The sequence below is a fragment of the Acomys minous genome (genome assembly GCF_964271855.1).
Source record: "Acomys minous genome assembly, chromosome: 2".
Taxonomy (NCBI): Eukaryota; Metazoa; Chordata; class Mammalia; order Rodentia; family Muridae; genus Acomys; species Acomys minous.
This window is the reverse complement of record NC_140484.1, coordinates 49,090,913-49,111,005: the sequence shown is the minus strand read 5'-3', so window position 1 is coordinate 49,111,005 and position 20,093 is coordinate 49,090,913. Positions and strand designations below refer to the sequence as shown.

General features: G+C 50.8%; 3 protein-coding genes across 8 annotated transcripts; 2 read left to right on the top strand and 1 right to left on the bottom strand.

The window, feature by feature from the left end:
• The first annotated feature begins 3,970 nt into the window (after positions 1-3,970).
• Positions 3,971-16,002, top strand: BSCL2 (BSCL2 lipid droplet biogenesis associated, seipin). 6 transcript variants are annotated; one of them, XM_084773474.1, is made up of 12 exons: positions 3,971-4,773; positions 6,793-7,009; positions 8,371-8,690; positions 10,878-10,959; positions 12,586-12,729; positions 13,312-13,446; positions 13,760-13,857; positions 14,859-15,000; positions 15,131-15,197; positions 15,376-15,447; positions 15,574-15,651; positions 15,752-16,002. In XM_084773474.1, exons 2-12 carry the CDS (start codon positions 6,935-6,937, stop codon positions 15,898-15,900), a joined length of 1,362 nt encoding a protein of 453 aa, XP_084629600.1. In that variant the 5' UTR covers positions 3,971-4,773; positions 6,793-6,934; the 3' UTR covers positions 15,901-16,002. The 6 variants fall into 6 exon arrangements, with proteins under 6 accessions (XP_084629600.1, XP_084629599.1, XP_084629603.1 ...); XM_084773473.1 differs by having other exon boundaries at positions 3,971-5,056; XM_084773477.1 differs by lacking the exons at positions 3,971-4,773; positions 6,793-7,009 and adding an exon at positions 7,674-7,798.
• On the bottom strand, positions 5,002-6,633 carry GNG3 (G protein subunit gamma 3). The gene is made up of 3 exons (XM_084773493.1): positions 6,195-6,633; positions 5,746-5,845; positions 5,002-5,479 (listed from the first exon to the last, which is right to left on the bottom strand). Exons 2-3 carry the CDS (start codon positions 5,842-5,844, stop codon positions 5,351-5,353), a joined length of 228 nt encoding a protein of 75 aa, XP_084629619.1. The 5' UTR covers position 5,845; positions 6,195-6,633; the 3' UTR covers positions 5,002-5,350.
• Positions 16,003-16,740: 738 nt separating the features above from the next.
• On the top strand, positions 16,741-19,763 carry LRRN4CL (LRRN4 C-terminal like). Its single transcript, XM_084773487.1, has 2 exons — positions 16,741-17,217; positions 17,782-19,763. The coding sequence occupies exons 1-2, from the start codon at positions 17,175-17,177 to the stop codon at positions 18,501-18,503; spliced, it is 765 nt and encodes a 254-aa protein (XP_084629613.1). The 5' UTR covers positions 16,741-17,174; the 3' UTR covers positions 18,504-19,763.
• The last annotated feature ends 330 nt before the right edge of the window (positions 19,764-20,093 follow it).

Here is a 20,093-nt window from a genome sequence, read left to right as displayed (position 1 = left end):
TCGAGGCCAGCATGGTCTACAAAGTGAGTCCAAGGCTACAGAGAGAAACCCTGTCTCGAAAAACAAAAACAATTTTTTTTTTTAAAACAGAAACATTACAACACTAGTACTGAACAGACAGGGTTTGGTGTGTATGTGCTGTTGCTGGGAGCTAGAACTTTTTGTTTTGTTTTTGTCTTTTGAAACAGGGTATTTATTGATTATTGTAACCTAGACTGCTACCATACTAGGCTCCCTAATACCTTTAGGGTTTGGGTTTGTTTTTTTTTTGTTTTGTTTTTTTAAGATTTATGTATTATGTATGCGATGTTCTGCCTTCATGTGTTCCTGCCCACCAGAAGGGGGCACCAGATCTCATTATACATGGCTATGAGCCACCATGTGGTTGCTGGGAATTGAACTCAGTACCTCTGGAAGAGCAGACAGTGCTCTTAACCACTTCACCATCTCCACAGCCCAACTTTTGTTTGTTTGTTTGTTTGTTTTGGTTTTTTTTTGTTTTTTTGGTTTTTCGAGACAGGGTTTCTCTGTGTAGCCTTGACTGTCCTGGACTCGCTTTGTAGACCAGGTTGGCCTCGAACTCACAGCAATCCGCCTGCCTCTGCCTCCCGAGTGCTGGGAATAAAGGCGTGCGCCACCACGCCCGGCTGTTTGTTTGTTTTTTAACCTGTTAATTTTGTATGTGGGGGCACACATGTTCCACGGTACACCTGTGTTACAGTATTTTGTATCTGTTCGGCCTACAAAGCAAATAACTGACACAGGGAGACTGAAACGTACTTTAAAGCTGCCAGCACTTCGCTGGGCAGAGTCTGAACTGATTCTAATCTACTCGTAAACTAAACAAACTACTCTAAACCTTATATAACATACATATATTCTAAACACTTGCCACCATGACCCCTGAGCCGGTCCTTGTCCAGTTCCCTCCGTCATCCTCCGTCAAAAACCTCCTCTTGCCAGGCATGGTGGCGCACGCCTTTAATCCCAGCACATGGGAGGCAGAGGCAGGCGGATCGCTGTGAGTTCGAGGCCAATCTGGTCAACAAAGTGAGTCCAGGACAGCCAAGGCTACAGAGAGAGACCTTGTCTTGAAAAGCTAAAAAAAAAAAAAAAAAAAAAAAAAGCCTCTTTCTCCAACCGTCCAACTTTTCCTCCTCCCCTCCAGGAAGTCCCGCCTTCCACTTCCTGTTCTTCTTCTCAGCTGATTGAACATCAGAGGCTGGATTTTTTTAAAAAAAGATTTATTGGGGCTGGAGAGATGGCTCAGCAGTTAAGAGCACTGGCTGCTCTTCCAAAGGTCTTGAGTTCAATTCCCAGTCAACCACACGGTGGCTCACAACCATCTATAATGAGATCTGATGCCATCTTCTGGTGTACATGCAGGCAAAACACTGTGCATATATGATAAATAAAATAAAAATAAAAATAATTTTTTAAAAATTTATTTAGGCCGGCGTGGTGGCACACTCCTTTAATCCCAGCATTTGGGAGGCAGAGGCAGGAGGATCTCTGGGAGTTTGAGGCCAGCCTAGTCTACAGAGTGAGTTCCAAAACAGCTGTGGCTATACCAAGAAACCCTGTCTTGAAGAACAAAGTGTTTATTCTATATACAGTGTTGTACGTGCATATACAACTGTACTCCAGAAGAGGGTACCAGATCTCATTGTAGATGTCTGCGCCACAATTTGGTTCCTGGCAATTAAACTCAGGAACTTTGGAGGAGCAGCCATGCTTTTAACCTCTAAGCCATCTCTCCAGCCCAGAGGATGACTTTTGGTGTTTGTTCTCTATTCTACCAAGGGTAGGTCCCAAGGATTGAATGCCGGTCATCAGGCTGGACAGCAGGCACATCTATCCAGTGAACCATCTTCTTGGCCTCCGTTCCTGGGACTTTTTAAACTTAGTGTTAGAACTAATTATAATTAGTGCACAGCTGGGCCTGATATAACCTGTCTTTTGTCCTAACACTAGGTAGGTCAAGGCAGGAGAAATACTGTGAATTCAATGCTAGTATATTCTAGATCAAGCTGGCCTACAGAGCAAGACCCTGTTTCATATATAAACCAAGAACAGCTGAGTATAGCAGTGTTTATGTATAATCCCAGCACTTGGGAGTTGGGGGCCGACGATCAAACCCTGTCTCCAAAAATCTGCTAATGGTCCACAGCTCTAATTTTTTGTTTTGTTTTGTTTTTAAGACAGTTTCTCCTTGTAATAGCCCTGGCTATTGCTTTGTAGACCAGGCTGGCCTTAAACTCACATAGATCTTGCCTCTGCCTCCTGAATGCTGGGATTAAAGGCCTGCACCACCACCACCCAGCACCAATTTTTTTAAAAGAAAAGGTTTATGTTTATACATGTTTTTCCTGCATGTATTTGTATGTACCGTGTGTATGTCTGGTGTGTGCAGAGCAAGAAGAGGGTGTTGGATCTACTTGAGGTGGAGTTAAGGTCAGTTGTAAGACAGCATATGTGTGCTGAGAACTAAACCCAGGTTCTCTGCAAGAGCAACAGCTGATGTAATCAGAGCCATCTTTCTAGCCCCAGTCTATTTTTAGTGGGTATGGCTTACACCTTGTCTGTAGTAGCTGCTAGCCCTGTTTCCTCAACCTGACATCACACCTGAATAGGTACCAAATTGAGAAAAATAAGATGCATGTCTTAAAGGGTAAGGTAGAGTAAGGGTTAATCTAATATTGGTGTTACATTTGAGTACTCTTGGCTTTTTGCCACATCTGAGCTGATAAGATTTTCTTACTACCTTGGTATTTGCCCAACACTAATACATTAGGAAAAGGTTTTTAGTCTCTGCTATTCCTTGTGTACAATTTAAGCTATATGTACAAATAGAAAAGCCATTCATTATATATTAAACACCTATTGCATACTAGGCATTGTGAACAAACAGATTATAACAAGGCTCTGTTCTGGAGTTTCCACACATGCCAAGAAAGAAGGAACAACGATTCTAAAATACTGAAGTCAGACTTCATCACTGAAAGTCTGGTGGTGGTGTGCGTACACCTGTGCTGACCAACACACCCTTATGGGGGTCAGAGGAACTCTGAGTTCTGCCCCACCACCTTGTTGAGTCCAAGGATGGAACTCAGGTCACTGGGCTTGCAGTCAGGCACCTCCAGCACCTCTGCCTATTCAGTCATTTGAGTCATGACATCAGGGAATTGCCTGTCACCACCCCCGCCCCACTTTTGTTTATTCCACTCCACTTACCATGTTGGGAAAGGACAAGGTTTAGGAAAGGGGGCTGGGAATGGTGGTCCATCCTGAGAACATGCTGGTCATTCTGAGCAGCACAATTCTATCCATGCAGAATTTAACTCCTCTTACCAGTCCTTCCTAGTCAGATGTCTCTGAAATCAGGAGATGGTGATGCATAAAAACAGCTGAGGCAGTTAAATCATGGCCCAGGGTCTATAGCAGCTATGTTCACTCTTAGAACAAAAAAGCAGCCAGGCGTGGTGGTGCACACCTTTAATCCCAGCACTCGGAAGCAGAGGCAGGTGGATCTCTGTTGAGTTTGAGACCAGCCTGGTCTACAAAGCGAGTCCAGGACAGCCAAGGATACACAGAGAAACCCTGTCTGGAAGCCTCCCCCCCCCCAAAAAAAAAGAAAGCTTCTAGGAAGATAATGAGTCTCCTAAACCTTCTCCAATTCCTTTTTTTTTTGGGGGGGGGGTGTCAAGACAGGGTGTCTCTGTAAAACAGGATGACCTTGAACTCACAGTGATGCACCGGCCTCTGCCTGAGTGCTGGGATTAAAGACGTGCCTGGCTTTGCTTTTCTTTTCTAAAACAGGGTTTCTTTTTGTAAGAGCCCAGGCTGTCCTGTGCTCTTGTGGACGTGGCTGGTCTTGAGTGCTGGAGTTAAAGGCCTGTGCCGCCACCACATGGACGCCTCCAACAATTTTTGTTTTTATTTATTTGTTTCGAAACAGGGTTTCTCTGTGTAGCCTTACCTGTCCTGGACTCGCTTGGTAGATCAGGCCAGCCTTGAACTCAAGTGTTTTGTCTGCCTCTGCCTCCCAGAGTGCCGGGATTACAGGCAGGTACCACCACATTCTTGCCTCTGCCCATGAGACATGCTCTCTGGCCAGGCAACATTCTGAACCCTTACAACGAAGTGTTAGGTACTCTCCTAATATATGTTCTTCAGTCACCTTGTGGTGAGAATAAAAAGGCTCAATTTAGCAAGGAAACACAAACTGAAATGTACTGTTTACCTCCCAGAAAGACCAAGGAACAGTGCTCCAAAATGGACTGTAACACATTTGAGATTCTTTCACAAAATCCACATTGTGCTTCATGGGCCCTGGGCCCAGAGACCAGTGGTTTTGGGGTTTTGGGTTTTGTTTGTTTGTTTGTTTGTTTGTTTTGTTTTTAAGTCAGGATCTCATTTTGTATCCATGGCTGACCTGGAACTCAGCGATCACCTGCCTCTGCCTCCCCAGTGTGGCCACCATACTGACCTCTTCTTTCTAACCCCCGGTGCTTGGTTTCTCCAGATTCTATGGGACACAGAGCCTGACTTCGAGAGGACAGGGGAAGCCATTTTAAGAGCAGGGATCTTTCCATATTTGAGAACGCTGGGGGCCGCCATTTTAAGAAAAGTGCTGTACCACACGCACGCACAGGCAGCCGCCATCTTGGACATCGGCTGCGGGCGCTGAGTCGCCCTGTCCCGCCCCTCCGTCCAGAGCATCTCCACCCGGGGCTGCTGTCCCTGGGCCCGCGGAAACCCACCATACTCGGGGTGCGGAGAGAAGTTCTCGCTGCTTTCGTTGCGCGCCAGTGTGAATGCTCCGCGGCTTCTGAGCGCTCGTTCAGCAACCCCCCACTGGGGGCGCTCGCGCGCCTCCCGCCCGGCGCTCTCCAGCCCTTATAATGTCTAACCGGCTCGACTGGCCCTGTTCCCTGGATATGGCAAGTGTATCGACTAGGAATCCTCTTTACCAAGAACGCTAATTTAGGCGCTGTCCTCTGAGGCTCTTGATGACTTTATTCTTCAAATGCCTTTATCTTTCCACTAGCTCCAGGTGAGACTTAGAGCAAGCACCCGGGTATCCCCCTCTCCATCACCTGAACGGATGGATCACAGAGGGAAACAAGCAGGATTCTAGTAGTTTAGCGGGGTCCTTCCGTGGATAGAATAAGAGGTGCTTGGAATCGGCCTCAGAGGGTGAGGAAAAGGGGCAGGCATGGGTAAGGGAGGGCCTTGTGCTTCAGATAACCTCAGGGTAGGTACGGGTGGAATCAGACTGCTACAATTTCCGATCTAAGGGCGGGCCTCGGGGAGGGAGCTGAGGAGTTAAGAGGAGGGGCAACGCTCTTCAGAGGAGGGCACAGAAGAACTTCTTCTCCCGGAAGGGGTTCTCCGAAGTGGGCACGGGAGTGATGAGGGGGTCCTCACAAGCGTGGGCATCACAGTACGTCATCAGGTCTGCTGCTGCCTTGGACACCTGGGGCACAGCCAGGATGGGGAACATTAGGCAGAATTCTGAAAGGGACTGCAGCTCCCTTCGCCAAACAGGCTCTCTTTTAGTTTCTAGTGCCCTTTGAGACAGTCCTCTCCCGTATCCCCAGTCCTCAGGAACAGCTTTGCTGACAAAGCCCAGGTTTGCCTCTGACTTCAGACTATCAAAAAAGAAGCATCTCCCCCCCCCCCGGGGGGTGAAAACCTACAGCTGAGGCCTGGAGAACTAATGGGAGGCAGGGTCGCACCCACCTTTATCCGACACAAGCTGGCCTCAATCTTAAGCTGTTCCACCATCTTGCGTGCTTGGCCAATACTCATAGTGCTGTTAACAGGGGTCTCCCCTTTCATGCTGGAAAAAGACAGACAACTCAGTACTCTAAGCCGAAGCACTCAGTTCAATAACCACACAGCTGAGACTGTACCCCAATATTTTGTCCCCCTATTTTTCTCTATTCTTCATTAGCCATCCCCTCTCTTTTTGTCTGAGGGGAGAATGGAAACACTGAGATGAAATGCTCTCCAACTCCCTGCATCTTGGTCATTACACTGTACAAATGACTTAAGAATTTTCAGTCTTTGAGCCAAGTATGTTACCAGCAATGAAAGCCTCAGTCGGAAAGAGCCCCACCCTGATGAAATCACATCAGCCACCTGTCCCCTTAAGCCCTAATGAGAGAAACAAGCTGCTCTCTACTCACCTGAAGTGACAGGCGGCAGCAGCAGCCTGGGACGCAGGGTCAGTGAGGAAGGGGCACCAAACCCTGCCTCAGATAGGTGCCCCACCCTACAGGGACTTGGAGCTAAAATTATCTGTAGCAGTGACAGGCAATGCAGAGAAGGTAACTAAAGATGCTCAGAGTGGAGTTCCTTTGGAGGGGTGGTCTCAGTTTCTGCTGCTCAAGCACTGTCCAGATGGCTGGTACCTGAAGGATGAAGGATGCTAGAAGGAGCTGCTCAGATTCTGGAGCATACCAACTGCCTGGCCAGTGGGGGAGTCTGGTTGCTGTTTGCGTCCCCTGTGCACACCCCCACAGTTACTACCTCACTCCCTGCTCATGCCCATTGTAGAAGTCCTTAGTCTGAACTAGAGCCCTCCCCAAAGGACCTGAGGCTGAAGCAGGCTCCCCCTCTCAAATGGGGTGGTCTGGGCCTGTGAGAACCCTGCAGGAGTCTGTACACGCTGCAGGAGACCCTGCTCATTTGAAAATCTGACATCAGCTGTGCTGCACACCCCCACCCCCACCCCCACCCCCACCCTGACACAGCACTTAGCACCTGAATCTTCGTTTCTTTCAGTGACCCTCCATTCTGCAGATCCAGGAAAATGTGATGCTCTACAGGTGAGCAGCTGCCAGATCACCACTTTCTAGCTACAAGTGACTTGAGTGGGGTGACCCAGGGGGCGGCAGAGAGACCCGTCAGGAAGATATCTAAAGCAATGATACACCAAAGAGGACAAGCTGGAGGGAAAGGGACATGCAGAGACCAGGTCAAAGGATCGGACAAAGAGGAGGTAAGCCGCCATACACGGGAGGCAGTGTGAATGTTGTCAACCCAGGCGGGCTTCTTGGAGTGGGGAGTACGGTGGCAAGCAGTGAGTTGGGAAGATAGGGAGTTGATTTTAATTTTTTTTTCATGTGATTTGAGAAGACTGCTGCTATTCAAAAAGATGTACATTGGCCTTGCCTCCTGGAGGATGTGTTCTAGAAGATACTACCTTCAGAGACCTGGTCTCGTGTTTTTGTAGGGATTCTGAGGTTGATTGCATCACGTGGGTCACAGAAGGTCAATCACACAGCCTAAAACCTGGAGACTGAAAGGGGTTGAAATGCTGCCACGCTTGACTGGCAAGCTATCCGTGCCCGGTGCAAGGTTCTCTGCGTGAACCCGTCTTTCCCCCTCCACTCCCTTTGGACACCTACAGACCCATGGAATTCTGCTGAATAAAAATAGCTCCTACTTCACCGTCTCCACTCCCCTAACCGGGCCTCCACCCGGATCCTGCCTGGCTTGTGGGGTAAAAAGGCCGGGATTGCGGCCCCGAAAGGAGGATACTGCCTTGGGGGTTATAATGGGACCTGAATGAGGAGTGTATTGCCCCTTTAGTCACTCAACTGAAGTGTGGCTTCTGGTAGAGACAGTGGGGACCGGAGCAAAGCATTTTACAGGCTCTGCCCCCTGCTCAGGGCCCCGCCCCTGCAGGAGCTTTTCCTATGCGCCTAACAGGCGACTGAGAGAAGGGGCGGGGCTTCCCTCGGCAGCCGGAACTCCCTTCTCTAGACTGCTTGGGCTGCGGAGACTGGTGAGTCCGCCTCTTTGCGGTGGAGGGCTGATGTCTACTACCGCGTTACCCCAGGGGTGGGCACCGCAACGTCGGCCGCAGGGAGCTGTGCCACCGGATAGGCATCACCCGCTCCGAGAGCTAGCACAGGTCCGGGCGCGGGGTAGAACTCGGGAGGTTACTGTAACTGTTCTAAGGCTGCTGCAGGCTTTGAGCCGGACTGGCTGTGCGACCGTAGGCAAGTCACTCGCCCTCACCTTGCAACCAACCCCTGCCATTGTGGATCCGTGTCATCTGCGTTTTGAGAGAGATTTAAGTTCCTTGGTCTCTGTATGTAATAGAGCTGTGACTATATCAAGGAGGTTTGTCCCAGGCTCCGGTGATTGGAGGAAGGGTTCGTTGAGGCAGTGGCTGGAAAAGCACTCAGGGGGAGGAAGGTGAAGGCGGCAATGGAAAAGACGCACATGTGAAACAGTGACTTTGCTTTGTCCTGCTGTCTCTACTTCCCAAAGCCAGTTTACTAGCTTGTCTTTTTTATCCCTAGCTCCCCTGGGAAAGAAACTATTTTTTTTTTCTCCTTTCTTTTTCTCCAGGAGAAACCTTCAGCTGCCCTATCCCATGGCCAAGGGTATCGTGCCTGTGGAAGACCAGCCAGGAACTCAAAGCCTGAAGCTGGGACCAGATCCTCTGCTGTCCCCAACATGGTCAATGACCCGCCAGTACCCGCCTTACTGTGGGCCCAGGAAGTGGGCCATATCTTGGCAGTCCGTGCCCGCAGGCTGCTGCTGCAGTTTGGGGTGCTCCTCTGCACCATCCTCCTCTTGCTCTGGGTGTCTGTCTTCCTCTATGGCTCTTTCTACTACTCGTACATGCCGACTGTCAGCCACCTCAGCCCTGTGCACTTCCACTACAGGTGAGAGGGCTGCTCCAGGCAGGGACAAGACTCTTACCTTGAAAATTACTGCAAGGACTCCTGGCGCATCCTCTGTTGGATCCCAGTATTGACAGAGGGTGAAATCTTATCCCAGTGTGTTAACAGGATGTCTTACCTCACAAGCTAAGGCTGGAGCAGGTCTGGGCTGGTCGGGCTCTGGGCTTCTAGGTCTACCTCTGCTGCTAAGTTCTGGTTAAAAAACTAGAAAAGTCCTGGTCTCGTGTGTAATGCCAGTATTTGAGAGGCTGGATTGGGAGGATTACCATGAGTTCTAGGCCAGTCTGGGCTACAGGTTGAGACTTTGTTTAAAAAAGAAAAATAACAAAAACTGAAGTCTAGAAAAAGAAAATTCAGCTTTAGACTCAAATAATGAGTCTGTTCTGTTAAGCCACTTTAGAGTTTTGACCCAACTCAACCCAGTGGGCGTAAGACTTGCCCTGGCTATTAACACAGGAGGCTTCAGGAAGTAGCTCCTTTGCCTTTCAGTCGCTGCCACTCACCCCCACTGGTGTACAAAGAATCCGAAGGCACCGACCTCCTCCAGTCCTGCTTCTTACGGAGCCTCCCAGCTTATGCCTGCTTCACTTATGCTGCCAAGTTCTCTGTGTGTCTCCCCACAATAGCTGTAAGACTAGTAATCACTACATACAGAAAATGGTTTTATTATCAGCCTAAAATCTTTACTTCCCTGTCCCCAATCCCTAGTCATGTGCTGTTATTTCTTTTCTTTCTTTCTTTCTTTCTTTTTTCTTTCTTTTTGGGTTTTCGAGACAGGGTTTCTCTGTGTAGCCTTGGCTGTCTTGAACTCACTTTGTAGACCAGGTTGGCCTCGAACTCACAGCGATCTGCCTACCTCTGCCTCCCACGTGCTGGGATTAAAGGCGTGCTCCACCACACCTGGTGAGAACGTGAGTCTTATATATATAGGGCGTGTGTTTGTGTGTGCGCATGTGCGCCCAGGTATGAGCCATATACCATATACCTTGTTCGGTTTTTGTCTATAATTTATCTGAAAAGAGGTATTCATAGAGCCTTTTGAAGGAATGTTTTCTTTTTGAAACTAGATCAGAACTGCTGAGTCAGAATCTCTAGGATGGGACCCTGAAGTCTCTACGCCATGAGCTCTGCAAGGAAGCCTGTAGAGACACCTAGTGTCCTTTGGCTCCTCACTATAGGTTCTGATTTTTTTGTTTTGTTTTGTTTTTTGTTTTTCGAGACAGGGTCTCTCTGTGTAGCCTTGGCTGTCCTGGACTCACTTTGTAGACCAGACTGGCCTCGAACTCACAGCGATCCACCTGCCTCTGCCTCCCGAGTGCTGGGATTAAAGGCGTGCACCACCACACCTGGCTAGGTTCTGATTTAATGAGGAAATAAACTGAAATAGTGGGAAGAGAATGAAAGCCTTATTCTGAGATCCTGAATCTCGTGGCCACATTTGTTTCCCATTTCCCTGCCATGGAGAAGAGGGGTGGATGACGGGAGGGAGCCCTGGAGCCCCGGTGTGTGGGCAGGTGGGAGCCCTGGAGCCCCGGTGTGTGGGCAGGTGGGAGCCCTGGAGCCCCGGTGTGTGGGCAGGTGGGAGCCCTGGAGCCCCGGTGTGTGGGCAGGTGGGAGCCCTGGAGCCCCGGTGTGTGGGCAGGTGGGAGCCCTGGAGCCCCGGTGTGTGGGCAGGAGGGAGCCCTGGAGCCCCGGTGTGTGGGCAGGTGGGAGCCCTGGAGCCCCGGTGTGTGGGCAGGTGGGAGCCCTGGAGCCCCGGTGTGTGGGCAGGTGGGAGCCCTGGAGCCCCGGTGTGTGGGCAGGAGGGAGCCCTGGAGCCCCGGTGTGTGGGCAGGAGGGAGCCCTGGAGCCCCGGTGTGTGGGCAGGTGGGAGCCCTGGAGCCCCGGTGTGTGGGCAGGTGGGAGCCCTGGAGCCCCGGTGTGTGGGCAGGTGGGAGCCCTGGAGCCCCGGTGTGTGGGCAGGTGGGAGCCCTGGAGCCCCGGTGTGTGGGCAGGTGGGAGCCCTGGAGCCCCGGTGTGTGGGCAGGTGGGAGCCCTGGAGCCCCGGTGTGTGGGCAGGTGGGAGCCCTGGAGCCCCGGTGTGTGGGCAGGTGGGAGCCCTGGAGCCCCGGTGTGTGGGCAGGTGGGCTTTGTAACTCCACGAAGTACACCTGATCCCTTCTCCTTTAGGACAGACTGTGATTCCTCCACTGCTTCGCTCTGCTCTTTCCCTGTTGCCAATGTCTCACTGGCTAAGAATGGACGTGACCGGGTAAGTGTGAGAGCTAGGTAGAGGTGTCAGGAAAGCTTGATTGTGTGAGAAAGGTGGGGAAAGTCTGGAATGTGGTCCCAATCACTCTGCACATGTCTGTAAGCCCAACACTAGGAGGAAAAGGCAGCAAGGTTATTCTAAATGTGACATCAGCTTGGCCTATATAGCAGTACCCTAGAATTCCCCCCCCCCAAAAAAAAACAGATGAAGGAGGGTCAGGGACTCTACCAAGTCCCAGTTGCCTCCTATGTGCAAGGCCCTGGATTCAATTTCTAGTACCAAATTAAAATCTCAATGACAGCCCACGCCTTTAATCCCAGCATTTAGGAGGCAGAGGCAGGTAGATCTCTTGAATTTCAGGACAGCCAGGGTTATACAGAGAAACCCTGTCTCTGCACACACACACACACACACACACACACACACACACAGAGAGAGAGAGAGAGAGAGAGAGAGAGAGAGAGAGAGAGAGAGAGAGAGAGAGAGAAAAGCATCCTTCAATGTCAACTTAAGTAGCTGTGATTACAGATGTGTGCCACTGTGCCAGAGCTGTTGATACCTTACCATAAAGTTAGTTTATTCTTAAATACCACTAAAAAAAAAAAAACAAAAACAAAACTTTCAAGTTAAGAAAGACTGATAGCCAAGACCAGGCTAGCCTTGAATTCACAAAGATCCACTTCCACTGGCCTCCTGACTGCTGGCATTAGAAATATGCACCACCACCCCAGGCAGTTCTATCATTTTTAATAAATTCAGTGTTGTACACACACAAACAGAAATAGATAAATTTCATTTTTTAAATTAATAAACTAAATTGCCTTTAAAAAATTAAAAGAGAGACCAGGATAACAGGATGATCTGCCACTACAGTGATTGTGCAAGAGCTGGCTGGGGAGGCTTAGCTGTACTTGCTTAATTAGCAAGCGAGGTCAGGCTGGGCCCAGGGGGACAGCTCCAGCGGCACACAGGCCTGAATCACAGATGGCCCACTTGGCAATGTGACTGTTCACTTCTGGAAAAGAAATGCAACAGGGCTCCTCCCAGGCCAGTATAGTAGTCCAACTCAGACCTAGCCGACAGGGTGAGTGTGATGCTGCATGCCCAAAATTTCAGCACCAGAGGCCAAGGCAAGAAAAGTTCCATGAATTTGAGGCTATATGCTGAGTGCCCGGCTAGCCAGAGATACATTGCAAGACTCTCTCAAAACATAGGGTTCCCTACCTGATAACTCCCAACCCCCAAATAAACTCAAACCCGCAAACAAGATCGCCGGCTGAAAAGCCAGGGTGTCCTGTGACCAGGAGAGGGCAGCATCAGGTCATGATAAACAATGGGTGGCCTGTGTGCTGGCTGTCCATGGGAGTTTATAGGGTATTTAAGGGTTGGAGACTGTCCACTTTTTTTTTTTTTTTTTTTAATAATTAAGCCAGGCATAGTGGTGTACACCTTTAATTCCAGCCTGGTCTTGAACTCACAGAGATCCTCCTGCCTTTGCCTCCCAAGTGCTGGGATTAAAGGCGTGCGCCGCCACCACCACCCCGGCAAAGGAAGAAAAAAAAAATCCCCCTTGCCATCTGTCCCCATGAAAAACTTTTTCAACAAGATGTATGTTACCTTGGGTAGGTACTGATGTATGGACAGCCATACCGAGTCACCTTGGAGCTTGAACTGCCAGAGTCCCCTGTGAATCAAGCCCTGGGCATGTTCCTAGTCACTGTTTCCTGCTACACCAGAGGTGGCCGTGTCATCTCGACGTCTTCACGCTCAGTAAGTGTTATGGACAGTCTAGGAATGAGGCAAGTGACTAGTGCTTCCAGAGAAGACTTCCTTGGCTCTGAGATCAGGCCCACACCCCAGGATAAGTGAAGAATCCACTTAAGAAACAAACAAACAAAAAAAGAGTAACATCCTCTTTGCAAGACTAAGAAGAAATATAGGGTTCTTATTAGCATGTAGTGGGCGCTCCAGCAGCGCTGGAGCCCACTGTTAGACTGTGAGGAGAGCCATATTGTGAACATCTGCATTTGAGGAAGGCTTCAGGTGGTGCACTGGGACGCAGATTCCAACCCAGAAGACAGAGTACAGAGGGAAGGTACAGGAGAGCAGACTGCTTACTTGCTTACTCGCGTGCAGGGGAGAGGGGGCCGTGTCTGCGTTAGATCTGAGATATGAGGTTGGGTAGTAGGGAGCGGTTATTGGGACAGATGGAAAGGTTGGGTGGAGACTGGGAGCGAGAAAGAGAAGGTGGAGAAGCATGCCCAGAATGAGCGTGTTGCCCACATGGACCGCTCACACGTGGGCGGACTGGAGAGAGCGCCTGTCCCCAACCTGGTCTCATGGCCCCACCAGGTGATGCTACATTACCGCTCCCACCTGCTCCAGATGCTTGACACGCTGGTGTTCTCCAGCCTCCTGCTGTTTGGCTTTGCTGAGCAGAAGCAGCTGCTGGAGGTCGAACTCTACTCGGACTATAGGGAGAATTCGGTGAGTGGGACAACAGACAGCCCTGTTAGCCCAGGGTACACCTGACAGACAGCCCTGTTAGCCCAGGGTACACCTGACAGACAGCCCTGTTAGCCCAGGGTACACCTGACAGACAGCCCTGTTAGCCCAGGGTACACCTGAGGGGCCCTGTTAGCCCAGGGTACACCTGCGGGGCCCTGTTAGCCCAGGTTACACCTGCGGGGCCCTGTTAGCCCAGGTTACACCTGAGGGCCCGTGCGCAGTCAACTGCAATAGCCACAAAGGCTGGCGCGGCAGGAGCCGGCCTGACTCTGCTCTCACCCCTCCCCTGCAGTATGTGCCAACAACTGGAGCAATTATTGAGATCCATAGCAAGCGCATCCAGATGTACGGCGCTTCCCTCCGGATCCATGCCCACTTCACTGGGCTCAGGTAGGAAGCCATGGAAGGAAACCCGCCCCCAAATGCAGAGGGGACCAGGAACAGCATCACATTATATTTTACAAAGGCCAGAGGCTCTCCTCCCTGGCTTTACTATGCGTATCCGGGCTTAAGAGCGCCCACAAGGCATAGTTCACAGCCATCTTGTAACTCCAGTCCCAGGGGATTGGATGTATTGTGGTCTCTGGGGACAGCAGGCATCCATGTGGCACATGTACACATACTCAGGCAAACACTCATACACATAAAAATTTAAGAATCAGTTTTTAAAATCCGTTATGTGGCCTGGTGTGGTGGCACACATCCTTAATCCCAGCACTTGAAAGGCCGAGGCAGACGGATCTCTCTGAGTTCAAGGCCAGCCTGGTCTACAAAGTGAGTCCAGGGCAGCCAAGGCTATACAGAGAAACCCTGTCTTGGGAGAGAAAAAAAAAATCCTAAATGTGATGATACCCTTTCATTCCAGCACTGGGGTGGGGGTGGGGTGCTAAGGCAAGAAATCTTGAGCTACAAACAAGACTCTCAACATGAATAATGAAAAGGGGAAAAGTACCATATGAGTCAGGTGCCCTGCCCTGTGTCTAGTCCCTGCTACTCAGGCAACACAGCGGGAGCCACACACACCACCCTCTCCATCACACACACACACACACACACACACACACACACACACACACACGCTCCTGCTCCACCCAGTGAAATCTCTATGAAATCCACCGCCTCTTGCTGAGCAAGAACTGGAGTGACTAGTGAGGTCGCAGTGGAAGCCAACTTAATGCTGTGGCCCTGTGACACTGAGGCAGCCTGAAGTCCTTGGCCATTTTTTTAGAACCTGGTATGGTGTGGTCTGGAAACTGGGCTGGGGAGTGGGTGCCATAGTGGCAGAAAGCAGCTGTGGCCACCCTCACGCACTGTCCTACAAACCCTACTGGAGTGATAGAGGCCCGTGCTCTCTGGTAACTGCTACTTCCTGGCCCTGTGTCCCACCTCAGGTACCTGCTATACAACTTCCCCATGACCTGCGCCTTCGTGGGTGTGGCCAGCAACTTCACGTTCCTCAGCGTCATCGTGCTCTTCAGCTACATGCAGTGGGTGTGGGGCGGTATCTGGCCCCGACACCGCTTCTCTTTGCAGGTCTCCAGGGGCAAAGGCCCTGTTTTTCTTCTTTGGTGGTCTTTGGTGGTGGGGGGGACAGGGTAGGAATCTGGCACGATTGCTGCCAAGGGAAGTCAGCCCTCACTGCTCAGCGGTTACTCCTCCACAGGTCAATATCCGACAAAGGGATAGTTCCCGGCCCGGTGTCCAGCGGCGGCTCTCTCGCCATCAGCCAGGTCGGTTGGCGGTGTGCCTGAGAGGTAGACTGCCTGGGGTAGCGGGGCTGCCTGCCTCTGGGATGAAGTGCAAGCTACTCTAGAGCTGTGGGTGAAGGGAGGGGCTGAAGGGAGGGCTTGGCAGTGCAAGCCAGCCGACCCACTGAGCCTAGCTGTCCTCTGTTTGCGGAACCTGAAGGCCAGGAGGAGTCTACCCAGCAGTCAGATGTGACAGAGGACGGTGAGAGCCCTGAAGATCCCTCAGGACTGGGTAGGATGAGGTCCCTCTTCCTCACTCTCCCCCCCCCCCCCGCCCCCTCACCCCCACCCCGCACTTCCCTTCCCTGCCTGGGTCTCACCTTCTGTCACTCCTCTGTTGTCCCCCATTTGGCTGAAGAGGGCCAGCTGTCTGAGGAAGAGAAACCAGAGAAGCAGCCGCTGAGTGGAGATGAGCAAGAGCCGGAGGCTAGCGATGGTGAGGGCCACTGTACAATGGGTGACGTGAGGTGGGGGTGCCGATCTCACCCATCTTAACCTGTCTCATTTGCAACTGTGTTTGGCCTTTCCTGGCTCAGGTTCAGGCTCCTGGGAAGATACAGCTTTGCTGACAGAGGCTAACCTGCCTACTTCTGCCTCGACATCTGCCCTTGCCCCTGAGACTTTGGGGAGCCATGAGCCTTCTAGCGGCACCCTCAGGCAACGCCCAACATGTTCCAGTTCTTGAGCAAAAGAGGGCTGATTCCTCACATTCCAGCACTTTCGGACCCATTTCCCCTTGTTCCCTTAATAAACTATTTTGTGCCAGCTGCTTACGTGGATGTCAGAAGACAAGCTTTGGAGTCAGCTCTCTCCTTCCACCATGTGGGTTTTGTGGAGTCAAACTTGGGTCATGGAAGATTGTTTTGTGTTTGTGTGTGTGTGTGTGTGTGTATCTACATAAGTATATGTGTACCACATGTGTGCAGGAGCCCATGAGGTCAGAAGAGGATGCAAGGTCCCCTGGGGCTAGAGTCACAGGTGGCTATGAGCCTCCCCACAGGAGTGCCGGGAACTGAACTGCAGTCTCTGCCAGAACAGCACTCCTAACTGCTGAGACATCTCCAGCCCCCAGTGTGTTCCCTTTTTAAATATTTTATGTGAGTTGGGGTACCCTTGGAGGCCAGAAGAGATCACTGGATCCTCCGGAGTTGCCACTGTGGGCTGTGGGCCACTGTCTTAGTCAGGGTCACTATTGCTGTGATGAAACACCATGACCAAAAAGCCAACTGGGGAAGAAAGGGTTTGTTTGGATTGCACTTCCATATTGCTGTTCATCGTTAAAGGAAATCAGGACAGGAATTCAAAACAGGACAGGAACCACCACATCCAATGTAGCTGTTTCCATCCATAAGCTAGAGAGGAAACCCTATCCCGGCCAGAAACAGGCCTCCTCCTCCATCCATGTGATTCTCATCTGCCCCAGGGGAGGGGGATAGGCCAGGGCAGGTCGGAGAGACCTAGCCTACAGCCTTTTCTGCACTTTCCACCCCTCCCTTCTCTGCCCATTGGGAGGCAGAGGACAGGAAATGACTGCCACGAATGTGGTACAATTTTTACCAGAACAGCATTTTGTAATTCAGGCCCTGTACCATCCACAGATGTTTTCCTGTCTGGTACCAGCCAGGTGCCCGCCCGCCCTCTGATAATACTCCCCTCCCACCCGTTCCCATGGCCGCAGCCTTTGGAGTCTCAGGCCCTGGCTGCTTGCCACACTTCATTCCTCCATCAGGAGCCAGGCATCCTGGCCTCCAGCTGGGACCGCTGCATGTGCCTTTCCCTATCCCCGGCCCCCGTGACTCAGTCAGTCCCTCTGAGGGAACCAGCCCTCTTCTTGGCAACCAGGGGCAGGTGGTGACGTCGGAGTGGAGGGATATAAAAGCTCTCAGTCAAAATAGAATTGAAGATACAACTTGACAGTTGGTCCCTATGACAGGGACCCCCTCACCCTGATCTTCACAGATGTCTGGAGGCAGATTTTCACTGTGTCAAGGCCTACCCACTGGTGAGAGGCTGCTGTGGGTCCCCGGAGGAGGGTGGGCAGGGAGGACCCTGGCTTGCTTGGCTAGGATTTGCACAAATGCAGGTAGGGAGTGTGGGCTCCCGGGCGCCCGTCTCTCTTCTGTCTGTCTGGGTTTTTGTAAGTCTTACTGAGCGTTGTTTCCAGTAAGTCATTTCTCCGGGTGGCGGCTAACTCATTCCACCTTTCAGAGCTATTGCCTCCTCCTCCTTTTTCCCCAGCACTGTTGTTTATCCATTAGCTGCCTGTTGCTAGCACTTTGCATGGTGCCGCCCAAACATCTGCCTCTCCTGTGGAAGTGTATTTCATTGTTTTTAGCCCAAACCAAGCACAACCAGGCCTGGTGACGGTGCACTAAAAATGCTAGTGATCAGAAGTGTAGACGGGGAACAGGAATTGAGGACCAGCCAAAGAACAAAAGGCTGGATTCTGAAGATCAATTGACAAATGACTGTGTGTCTCAGTCCGATCTCTTCCCTTTGCGCATCTTGATCCTGTGTTGTGTTTTTCACAGAAGCCTCATTTACCCATTCATTCCTTCCCTTCCAGACCCCATGTTGGGCCCTCTTTCCCTTCTGTGCCTTGTGGCCATGACCACTTCCTTGGTTTCCAAAGCTCAGATCTTGACCCCGCAAGACTACGAGGAAGAGGATGATGAGAGGGTAACTACACCTTCCCGGTCTGTCCCTTGCAACTATGACCATTGCCGCCACCTGCAGGTGTCCTGCAAGGAGCTGCAGAAGGTTGGGCCAGTGGCTTGCATGTGCCCAGGGCTCTCCAGGGAAGATCAGCAGCCAGACCCCCCGAGGCTGGGAGAAATACAAATTGTGGCTGAGAAAGGCTGTGCCATGGTCCACTGGTGTGCTCCCTTCTCGCCGGTCAGCCACTATTGGCTTCTGCTTTGGGAGAACAACGGGGCTCCACAGAAGACTGGTCCCCTCAATGCTACAATTCGAAGGGCAGAGCTGACGGGACTGAAGCCTGGGGCTGCTTACAACCTTTGTGTGGTGGCTGCTAATGACGCTGGTGAGAGCCATGTTCCTGAGGCAGATGGTGAGGGTTCGGAGAACTGGGCTGGCCCTCCCTTTGGGCCCTGTCGCAGGATTATCCTGCCACCTAAGCCTGTCACCCTGGTCCATGCAGCTGTAGGAGTGAGCACAGCCCTGGTTCTGCTGAGCTGTGCGGCCCTGCTCTGGCATTTCTGTCTTCGTGAGCGGTGGGGTTGCCCCCGCCACCGGCAAGCACCGTCCCAAGCTTCAGAAGCTCTCTGATGAGAGTCTCATCAATTACAAACAACTCTGCTGCAGTCTGGCCACATCTGGAGAGCCCAACCCACTCCCAAGAGGACTGTGAGGCTTGCTGCCACCTGGTACCAGCGGCACAGCCAAGCCAGACCAGAAGTCCAGGCAGTGACAGCTTGTTTTGTTCCTAACTAACTGGTCACTAAGTTCCCTGTTGGGGGCTAGAAAGGAGTAGCAATTATTCCTTGGGGATCAGATATAAATTATTTAAGCTTTATGGGCTTGAGGGGGTAAAGTTATAGACATTATGTGTGTACTTATATATAGCAGTTAAAATGGAGCCCTTTAAGGCCTGACATGGTGGTGTACAATTTTAAACTCTAGCACCCTGAAGGCAGAGGCAAGCAGATCTCTCTGAGTTTCCAAAGCAGCCTGATCTACACAGAGAAATCCCAGGCCAACCCAGATTATACAGTGAAAACCTGTCTTAAAAAAAAAAAAAAAACAGAAGGAGGGGCAAGGTAGAGAGATGGTTCAGCAGTTAAGAGCACTGGCTGCTTTTCCAGGGTACCAGAGTTTTGTTTTTCAAGGTTTTTCTGTGTAGTCTTGACTGTCCTGGACTTGCCTTGTAGACCAGGCTGGCCTCAAACTCACAGTGATCAGCACGCCTCTGCCTCTCAAATGCTGGGATTAAAGGCTTGTGCCACCATGCCAGGCTGAGGACCAGAGTTTTGTTTGTTTGTTTGTTTGTTTTTCCAGACAGGGTCTCTCTGTGTTAGTCTTGGCTGTCCTGGACTTGTTTTGTAGACCAGGCTGGCCTCAAACTCACAGAGCTCCACCTGCCTCTGCCTCCCAGGTGCTGGGATTACAGGCGTGCGCCACCATGCCGGCCAGAGTTTTATTCCCAGAATCCACACAGCAGCTCACAACTATCTGTAATTCCATTTCCAGGGGGATCCAGTGTCTACCTCTGACCTCTGCCAGCACCAGACACTCACACATACATGTATGCATACACACACACACACACACACACACACACACACACATGAATATATACATACATACATATATATATGCAGGCAAAACACTCACACAGATAGAATAAAAAATAAATAAAAAAATAGCTATTTAGCTGGGTGCAATGGTACACGCCTGTAATCCCAGCACTTGAGAGGTAGAGGCAGGTGGATCTCTGAGTTCGAGGCCAGCCTGGTCTACAAAGTGAGTCCAGGACCACCAAGTCTACACAGAAAAACCCTGTCTCGAAAACCCCAAAAAAAAAAAGAATCAACATGGGCTGAAGGGGACAGAAAGCCCAGCTACTGTCTGCACAAGTTCGTGTTTTTGTTAATTACTCACAGGTTATACCAATGACTCTCTTTGTGTGATTGTTTATCCACTATAATAACATTAAAGGGAATCTAAAAGCATTATACTTTCAGTGTTCATGATCCTGTTTAATTCCATATATATTTTTCATCTCTTCTCAGCCTTTTGGCCAAGATCTAGTGTATGCCTGTTTTTCAAAGCAATATACATACTTTTTTTTTTCAATATACATACTTTTGTGTGTGTTTGTTTGTTTGAGACAGGGTCTCACTGTATATCCCTTTCTGG